Source organism: Crocodylus porosus, unplaced genomic scaffold, assembly GCF_001723895.1.
Source record: "Crocodylus porosus isolate Cpor-Errol unplaced genomic scaffold, CroPor_comp1, whole genome shotgun sequence".
Taxonomy (NCBI): Eukaryota; Metazoa; Chordata; order Crocodylia; family Crocodylidae; genus Crocodylus; species Crocodylus porosus.
The window spans coordinates 144,046,238-144,055,862 of NW_017728886.1; the positions used below are offsets into that span (position 1 = coordinate 144,046,238).

A 9,625-nucleotide genomic window follows, 5' to 3' on the forward strand; every position below is an offset into this window, starting at 1 on the left:
CAAGGGATGACGAGGTCGAACGGTCACAAACTCCTGCAAGACCGTTTCAGGCTGGACATAAGGAAGAACTTCTTTACTGTCCGAGCCCCCAAGGTCTGGAACAGTCTGCCAGTGAAGGTGGTTCAAGCACCTACACTGAACACCTTCAAGAGTAAGTTGGATGCTTATCTTGCTGGGATCCTGTGACCCCAGCTGACTTCTTGCCCTTTGGGCAAGGGGCTGGACTCAATGATCTCCCAAGGTCCCTTCCAGCCCTAATGTTTATGAAATCTATGAAATTTAATTTGCCTCATTACTGCAGAAGATTGAGTTGGACTCTTTTGTCAAAGGCAGATTTGACCTTAGACTTAACAGTACAGGAATCCACTTGAGATTCTGGAGTTCTAGGAGCCTCCAGACTCCACTACAGCAAGTCAACTCATCTTTTTCCCCACTGGTTTTGTGTATAGAGGAAGAGAAATTTGAACCTCAGATTCTTTGATAGCTTGAATCCCTATAACTTATAACACTGGCTCTAGTCAAGAAGTGTGCCTTAAACACAAGGCTGTTCTACCATGTACATCTCACTGTGTAATCTGCAGTTCATTTGAAAATCTGTGCACGTACAGCCCTAGCATTGTCCAAAGGTAACGCTGTGCTATATTTGTAAAGAAAGGAAAAGGAAACAGCTAAGGTTTTAAAATTTTTGCAAAGTCTATCAGTAGAAATGTTGTTGCAATAAACCAAGAACCCCATGGAAAATCAATTATGGCTCATAACAATTAACTTTCCCCCACTCTGTATTCTCCAGGAAATAACATTCCTCTTCCTTTAGGAATAATCATATTCTTTTACACAATTAGAAGGTTTATCTATTTAACTACTCTTATTTGATCCATAACTACTTCTCCATGCTCTAAGGTTTACTGTCCTTTTCCTTTAAGAGATCATTCCATTGACACAATGGAGTTGAATAAAGGAATTATTCTACTTGGTATTTAGCTTAGGCTGTATCTGCTTCTTTCCCAGACCTGAGGAAGGGCATTTTGTGCCCAAAAGCTTATCCAACAAAAAGTATTACCAACCAAAGCTTGTTTTTCTTGCTAGACAGAGACTGTTGTGATCCTGGAAGATGCAGATCTCTGTGGAAAAGGTAAGATGCAATGATAGCATGACCTTTGGAAGAGGAACCAAAATTCATAGGATCATTGGAAAGCAGGGTTGGTAGGGACCTCATACAGTCACCTAGTTCAGTTCCCTGCATAAGACAAGATTATCTCTGACTAAATCATCCCAGCCAAGTGTTTCTCTAACTTACTCTTGAAAACTTATAAAGGACGGAGATTCCACATCTTCTGTTCCACTGTTTGGCCACCCCCACAGTTGGAATGTTCCTCCCAATTTCAAGTCTAAATTTCCCCTGCTGAGGCTTAAGGCCATTTCTCCTAGTCCTGTCCCCTACAGACAAAGAAAAGCCCATCTGCATCCTCTCCAATATCACCCTTCAGGTAGCTGAAGTACATTATATAGTAGGAACAGAATGGGGATGAGGGGAAGGGTGAAATTGAGACAAGAAACATGTGAATTAAGCTAGTCACCTATGCGTGTATATAGTTGTTAGTTAAAGAGACTGAACTGAACCTAACTGTTCTGTATTGTACTAAGTGAAGGTATTACAAATATTACAAGCAGAATATATTTGTAATCATCATGCCTTGTGCTAGGTGACCTTAACTGATATCTTTTACATATGGGTCACTGTAGCTGGTTTTGCACGCTTGTGCAAGGAGACAGAGAGCATAAGGAAACATCTCTCATGATGACCACCTCCATACACAAACTTGAGTCAGTTTTTTTCACACAGTTGGATAAACCTGCGTGAATCCTTGTGCAGGCAGACATCCAGTTAAACATTAGTTATGGCAATTTTTGGAGGCAAACAGTTTTATAAGTGCAAATTCATCTGAAACACGAGTCAATTTTATATCAGTTCAAGAGCATCCATACAAAGTTGCACCCATACAATTAAGTCAACCAGTTATTTTAAAACCATCACGCTTTCCATTAAAGTAAAGCAACAGCAAGGTTAGATCAGATCAGGGAGACCAACACTAGTGTTTGTACTCAGACTACATATCTACATCATAATTTACCTTGTCAGACAATGGCATGCTCAGAATGTATTGGACTGCAACAAAAATCAAAGCTGTATACTTTTAGTTACTCTCATCCCTGTCCCACCATACTCTTTCTGGTGTGGAAGAAGCAGAAGTGGCCTTACAGTGTCTTGAAAGCTGCTGTATGCACCATGGAGTAATGCTATGGCTAGGTCCCAAGGCAGGTAGAGAGTAAGAGACATTCTTGGCCTACCCAATAAATTCAAAATTATACTACATAAGATGCTGACAGAATTCGAAGCAACATTTCAGGTTTGAATCCTCATTAGCTGTGTTTTCTCACCAATGCAGCAGAGGTGCTTATTTGAATTACACTGACAAAAGCAGCTCACATTCAGCAAGTCTGACTTGCCTTCCTAGAAGCACTCATTCATTTGTAACAGAAGGGCTGATTAATGGAATGGATGTTTTACACTAGTTAATTGCATATCTAACTTTCATGCTGTCAGCAAGTTAAATTGACAGGAATGTCAGAGGAAGTGTTTTTTCCTAGAGCAACAGTATACATATAATAAATTAACCATTTGTTCTGGTAAAGTAACATCACCAAAGGTATGTCTCTACCATTATCATTAGCACATACTTGTGTTACATGTCTTAAATTGAATTTAAATTCATCTCTTTCCTTAGACCAGTGCAACTCCAAATGTCTGTAGGCTTGAACAGGTGTTTGAGCATAGCATGACCTGACAAAATACAAGTATACTTGAAGGTATGAAGTTTGCCCTGCAATACTCACACTCATGATGCATAACTACATTACATGTCCAGAAAGAGCGAGAGACTGGAAGTTTGGGGTGAGGGGGAATAACATTCTTACTGAATTTGGAAGCAAACTTCTTATGTGAAAGAAGCTGTTAAATGAAATGAATGTGAAATGCCTGCACATCATTCCTTGGAATAAAGCCTCACGTAATTTACCATCAAGAAAACAGCAATGAAGATCTTGTAGGACTTTCCCAAATTATACACAAAAATTGCTGGCTCCCCCACACCACAATGCTTTCATGAATAAAATTTGATTATTAAGTATGTTAAGTATGGTGACTGCAGATATGTTGCCATCTCGGTAAGAGTTCTCAGAAACAGTCACACTGCTATTAAACATGCCTTATTTCAAGATTCATACTTAGGTTAAAATACTTTGTTAAAGGAGCACAAGGCAAGCCTTGTAGAAAAGAACAGCAGGTGTCTGAAAACATTATTAGGGTCCAATTGACAAGTACTTCAGACAAGTGATGGCAGTTAGTAAGGACATACATAAATTCTGGCTCATATTACATGAATTCTTGGTCAATACAAAGGTAGAGGAAAGTGTTTTTTTCAGCTTCTGAGTAGAAACACCATCAACGCTGCCTTTCATGCATAAATAATGTGAAATAAAGAAATTTTTATTCACCTTAACACTGTCAAAAACCCAGGTATCTAGTACCGTTGCATCTTCTGCTCCAAAGTCTTCCTTCTCTGCTGTGTAACAGTAAGTATAAACATGATCCCCGCTGGCACCTGCAAAAAGGACAAAAATGCAGTATGGATAGGAAAAAGATCAATTCTCCTTGCCTTAATTAAAAATACAGTTCATGAAGGCAGGAACAGAAGAAATATCCAAGCCCAGTAACTCCATAGAAAAGCAAGAACCAAAACTAAACGAGTTAAACATTACTGTAACAGAGGAGCCTACCCGGGCCGATTTCCACGTGGCCCACCCCCCTGATCTTGAGCAAACCGCCCGCCTTACTTGCCCACCACGCCTTGATCTTAATTGACTAATAAAGATGTAAATTAAGTGGGAGACTGCTCATTTACTGCCCGATGCCAGGGAGCACTATCTGTGGCTCTGTTCCTCCCCTACACCGCAGCCCATGCCTCGCAGATGGCATCCAGTTGTCCACATCATTACTGGTCCCACCAGGCTCCAGAATCGATCCATCAAGACCCCTTCTCACTACCACCTCACTGGGGCTCCTCACACCGCCCCCTCACTGGGGCTTCTCACTGCCCTCTCACTGGGGCTCAATCATCACAGCCCCCTCCACTGGGGCTTCTCACACTGCCTACTCTCTCTTGGGGTCTACCCTCTAGGCCCTCTGCATAAAAGGGGTTACCCACCTGGTGGTGGGGGCTAGGGGTTAAGGTGCCCCGACCCGCCTTTCACCCGTGGTGGTAACTGGCTTGGCATTTCCTGGGGGCTCCCGCACCACTGGGAGCCCCACCAGGCCACCCATTCCCAGCAGGGTGCAGTTTTAGGTCATACCCAGGACCAGGAGCCTCCTGCCATCCCCTACAGCTCCTCCCTTATCGCCAGTTGAAACTCGGCAGCCCTCAGGCCAGGCAGTGTTGCTGCCTGACCTCCAGCAGCCAAACTGCCTTGTTTATATAGGCAGCCCTGAGCCTAAAATGGCTGCCCTCATTAGGCACCTGGAGGCTGCCAACTCCCGGGCCTTAAAGTGGCAAGCACACACAGTGCCCTGCCACAATTACCTTCCGCCATTTCTTGGATTTTAACTTTTAGTTGATCAGCTGATGCATCTTCAGGGTTATGTCAGAAATGCCTTTATGTTGCTGCTTCTCCCTATTTTCCCTTCAGTTTGTGAGGCATCAAGGGTGGAAAGGCAGTAGAAAGATGGCAGTAGGTTCTATTTTATTAGGAAAATGCAGGGATACGGAATTTAAATATGACATGACAGGTGTTTTGGCAAGAGGAGATTTTCATGCAGGACCATGAAAATTGTGGGCCATATGTGAATTCAGACTCAGGAACTTACTGTATTCTTCTTGCTCATGATTGCAGCACTACCTTGAAATTAAGCAGGGAGTTTAAGAGAAGGCCCTCAAAATCCCATTTCACTGCTAATGCTGCAGCATGTCAGTCAAAATATTGAAATGCACTCCTGTCAATCAAGAATTGACAAATCAAAGCTGCAGGAAACAAAGATTATCAAAAATCTTCACTTTTAAGTCTGAAAAAAAGGTTTCTGATTTCCAGAATATAAACCTAATGTGAAACTATGAAAGACAATCCCATTTCAAAATGTTTTCTTAAAAAAAGATCACGCACAAATATAAAAGAAGGGAGAAGAAAGCAATAAGGAAGTTGTTTTAAGGTAGTTTTCAGTCAGGTCTGCAAGGAATATTTCACTGCTAAAAACTAAAAAGGATGGCTTTGGAACAGACTTGAGATATTTACAGTCTTCAAAGCCCTACTTCTTTAAAAATGTATAAAGAAGTAGGAGTCAAAGCAAATAAGAATTTTTGAAGCAAAAATTTCTAGATGTGCAATTTCTGGATGGGTCCACTGATGTGGAAAAGAGCATCTTGATAAAGGCTAACACTCCAGCTGGTGGAAAGCAGGAAACAAGGAATTCAATTTGCAAAGTTCTGAAGTGATCTAAAATCAGGAGGGGCATAATGAATTTCTCCAGGCAATGGCTAAGTTGTTGAAGCCTCATGAAGCCATTTCCATTTCCATTATTCTGCATAAACTGCCAAAGGGGAAGTGTACTCCTGTCAACTGATGGCCAGAGAAAATCCAGCTGATTTCTCAGTTACTCCACTTATACCTGGAACTCTACCAAGTTGCTCTGTGTCAAGATGTGGTGCTTACCTGGATTATACCCAAGGGTTCAAGAGTGTCACTGGCATTCTGAACAGTGTTGTGATCCCAGAAAAAAAATGTGAGAGACAAGGATTTCACAAAGATGGTATATTTTATTGAAGCAACTGTATAACTGGAAAGGAAACAAGCTTTTGGGTACCAAGTAGCCTTCCGCAGGTCATGAGTGTCACAGAAATTTTAGGCTGGAGATATGAAAATTACAGCAGCTGTTTCCATGAGGGGCAACTTATTTATAAATCCAGCACACATGTTGTCATTTGCCAACTAGTAAAAGTCTGATACTATCAGAAAGGGAAGTACAATATTCCAGGACCCTTTTTTTAAAAGTAGCATGTACGGAGTTTCTCTCAGTGGAAAGGAGATCAAGAAAGCAAGCAGAGTTCATTAATGAGATTTGATATTACAGTATGATTCAGCATCGTACTGTTTTGTGGTGATAGGACAGAGCCAGCAGAAAAACCAGAATGGATCTAAAACAAGCTTCTGTCTCTAAAAATGGACAGAGCTGGAGTGGGGGAGAATCAAATGTGAGCCTGTATGGGCTGAATCCATCTCTGCTGCTACTCACCCTATATTCTACCAAGGTAAAGAAACTGCACGACAGGCCCTTTCCTGAAAAATTCTGGACCACCTGGAATAACTTAAAGCATCTTCAATGATTACATATTTAGTTACTTTATGACCCTTCAAAAGATAATATTATGCAATACTATTTCCTTATCTTGGTAGAGGGAGCAGGAAGGAGAAGGCGGCAAGGAATGAGAAATACACATTCTTTGACAAGAAATAAGAAACACAAGTGTTTTTCTTATTGTAGTAATGTACTAGCTGCTTACTTTCATTACAAGGAAAACTAGATTCGCAGAAACTTCCCCACCTCGTGCTAGTTCCTCCCACAGATTTTCCTGTCTGACAGTATAAAGGATCAGAATACTACTGTTAACAACAGATTGCAACCTCATAGTAGGTAGAAGTCATGGTCAAGGACAACATGAAGTCTGCATGGTCAGCATCTTCACAAGCAAAGCAGGCCAATCATTGGGTTGGGAGCTTGAATTGCTAGTGAAGAAACAGGTGCAGTAACACAGTCACATGCTGTTAGAACAGAATAAGATGGCAGGTGTGCTGTACATAAATCAGCAAGTGTCAGGCTGCTTCAAGAATAAAAAGAAGTTACTTGCAAAAGTAAACAAGCTTAGAAGCAATTGCTTGCATGGATGCACTGTGGGTGATGTTCATATATCTTGGTGCAAAGCTGCAAAAACTAGAACTTCTGAACAGCAGTGCCTGATTGAAACTGTAGTGTACACTGCCTAGATCACAGTCCCCCACACCACTTCACTTCAGGATTCCCCACTGCTGTTCAGTTCAGTCCAGTAAGTGCCAGTAGCAGCCTGTGACATCCAGTAATCCCCTTTGGAAGTGTTCTGCGCTTCATAGTCGGCAGAGTATTTGAGTTCATTGTCAACTGTCAAGCTACCAGTGAACTGTTCCTATGCTGCTGCAAAACTATTTTAGCACAGATGAGGCCAACTCACCAGCTTCAAACTTTAAGCCGTTTTTTCCTTTTGAGTTCTGCTACTGAGGCTATTCCTAGGTTGGAAGGTCTCATATGGAATCACCAGACGAGATTCTACTCAGATGGACATCTGAGTCTGGGTGAAAGGAAGACATCTACCAGCAAATTTTAGCTGACACCTATGAGTCGAGCTGTGCTAGGGAGAAGGCAAGAAGTAGCTAAGAGAAGGATCTGCATGAAATGAGGTGGGAGTATGGGCAGCAAAGGTGGTAAAATCAGACACAAGCGTCTTTTTTCCGGACAGTGTAGGAGGAAAAGTTATATTTCTATTTATGTCCACATCTTGAAAGCAGTCTACTGAAGTTCCTGGAGACTGGTTGTTTAGCTAGTTTTAAAGCTAAATTTCAGAGACACCGAAGTCAAGATCTTCCCTTTGCAAAAATTAAACCATATTTGATATTAAAAGCATTCTAAACAATCTCTGAAAAGTTAGTATGTAAATATTGAAAATAAGCGATAAAGAAATAGGAATTTTAATACTGCTTTAACAGCAAACACACTGCATGCACATTAACTATGAAATTGCTTTAGACATCCACATGATCAACACTAAACCATATAAAAAATATTTTTCACTAAAGTTCAGATTTAAGGGTCAATTTTTGTTACTTATTTTTTCCTCAACTGTTCATCTCTTACCCCCTTTTTTCCTGGGTCCAAAGAACCCAAAAAAACTTAGATTTACGTTTTCTATTGAAACTGTTACCTTTTAAAAGGTAACAGATTTATCAGCCTTGGAAACATGAGGAGAAAACACTAAGATAAAGCAATTCACTTTTTATACATCAATCTATACAAAAGGAAATAAAATCATTTAATAAATAAGAACATAAACTACAACAACCCAGTCACTTGCAATAAAAAAACAGACATTTTTTATGAAGTATAAATGAGGAACAAAAAAGCCATAACAATTTATTTAACTTCTTCTACGTTTTAGAAATACAGACGTGTTATATTTTTCTTGGAAAACTATAGATGCCTGACAAAATAAGACAGGTATAGAAGAAAGAAATTATACTTAATTTAAGAACTGTTCCTTCAATGAGGGTATCTCATGTGTTCTGTTTATGCCGCAATTTAGATGAGTCAACAGTTAGAACAAAACTCTCTTTTAAAGAGGTAGAACATGGGCCAGCTCTGTTTTTTGGCACAGTGCCAAAAATGCCCACAACGTCAATTTGTAAGATGTTGGTATGCCAGGGGCAGATGGCAGGGGGAGTCACAAGGGGCCTGATCCTTGTTGTGGTAGTGCAGTCCTGGCCTCTTCCCTGCCATCTACCCCGCGGCACCCGTGCTAAGCAAAATGCCTTTGCATGCCGGACACTGGCACCAGTGCTGGGAGTTGCCTAACCCTGAAATAGAATATGCACCATGCTGAAAAAGGTTCCAATTCACTGCTCAAAAAGTAAGACTTTAAAACAGGGGTTGGCAAGTATTTTGGGCAGAGGGCCACTTACTGAGTTTTGGCAAGCCATCAAGGGCCGCATGAAAGGCAGCCAGGGGCAGATAAATATTAATTTTCTACATTTTTTAGGGGCCCCACGGGCCAGATAGAATGGCCTGGTGGGCCACATCTGGCACCCAGGCCGCATTTTGCCCACCCCTGCTTTAAAATGTAGGAAGCAAATCATAAACGTACTAAAAAGGAAAGATAACACTTGGGGTATGCATCAAAGCAGCAAATGGGCAAAAAAACATTCTCTCATACCCCTTTTGTGTCACTCTTAACTAGTCCTTGCTCACTAGTGTTGGTGCTTTCCTAGAAGAGTATATTTAAGCATAGTTGGTAGTGGTTTTCCTTACTTTACCTGTAGATGAGACAGCACATTGATCCTATCGGAGTTCTATTAGAATCTGAGTAATCACAGTATATTTAACTGGTGCAACCATAATCTATGAAATTGAACTCATTGCCAATTACCAGGCAAGAAACTCCATACAACTGTTCAAATTGGATAGCTGGGATAATGCTGCAAGTGAAATTTCAATTCTGATGAAAAAAAGAAAGAAGGACCCCCATAATTTCATAGCTGGTAGGGTCAAAAGGGACCTAAACAGATCAAGTCCGAACACCTGCCATGGCAGGAAAGAGTACTGGGGTCAAACGACCACAGCAAGGTGTTCGTCTAGCCTTCTCTTAAAGACCCCCAGGGTAGGAGCCAGCACCACTTTGCTTGGAAGTTGGCTCCAGATCCTAGCTGCCCTGACCGCGAAGTAGAGCCTCCTGATGTCTAGTCTGAATCTACACACTGCCAGCTTGTGACCATTATT

At 41.2% G+C, this 9,625-nt stretch overlaps 1 protein-coding gene across 3 annotated transcripts in view; it reads right to left on the reverse strand.

The window, feature by feature from the left end:
* PIGN (phosphatidylinositol glycan anchor biosynthesis class N) overlaps positions 1-9,625 on the reverse strand; it is a 155,840-nt gene that overhangs the window by 110,714 nt on the left and 35,501 nt on the right. For all 3 annotated transcript variants that reach the window (XR_002102371.1, XM_019542154.1, XM_019542163.1), the window contains exon 5: positions 3,556-3,662. Coding sequence is in view for 2 of the 3 variants with exons in the window: in XM_019542154.1 (XP_019397699.1) it covers positions 3,556-3,662 (107 nt within the window). In the remaining variant the exon portion in view is untranslated. The remainder of the gene's footprint in view (positions 1-3,555; positions 3,663-9,625) is intronic.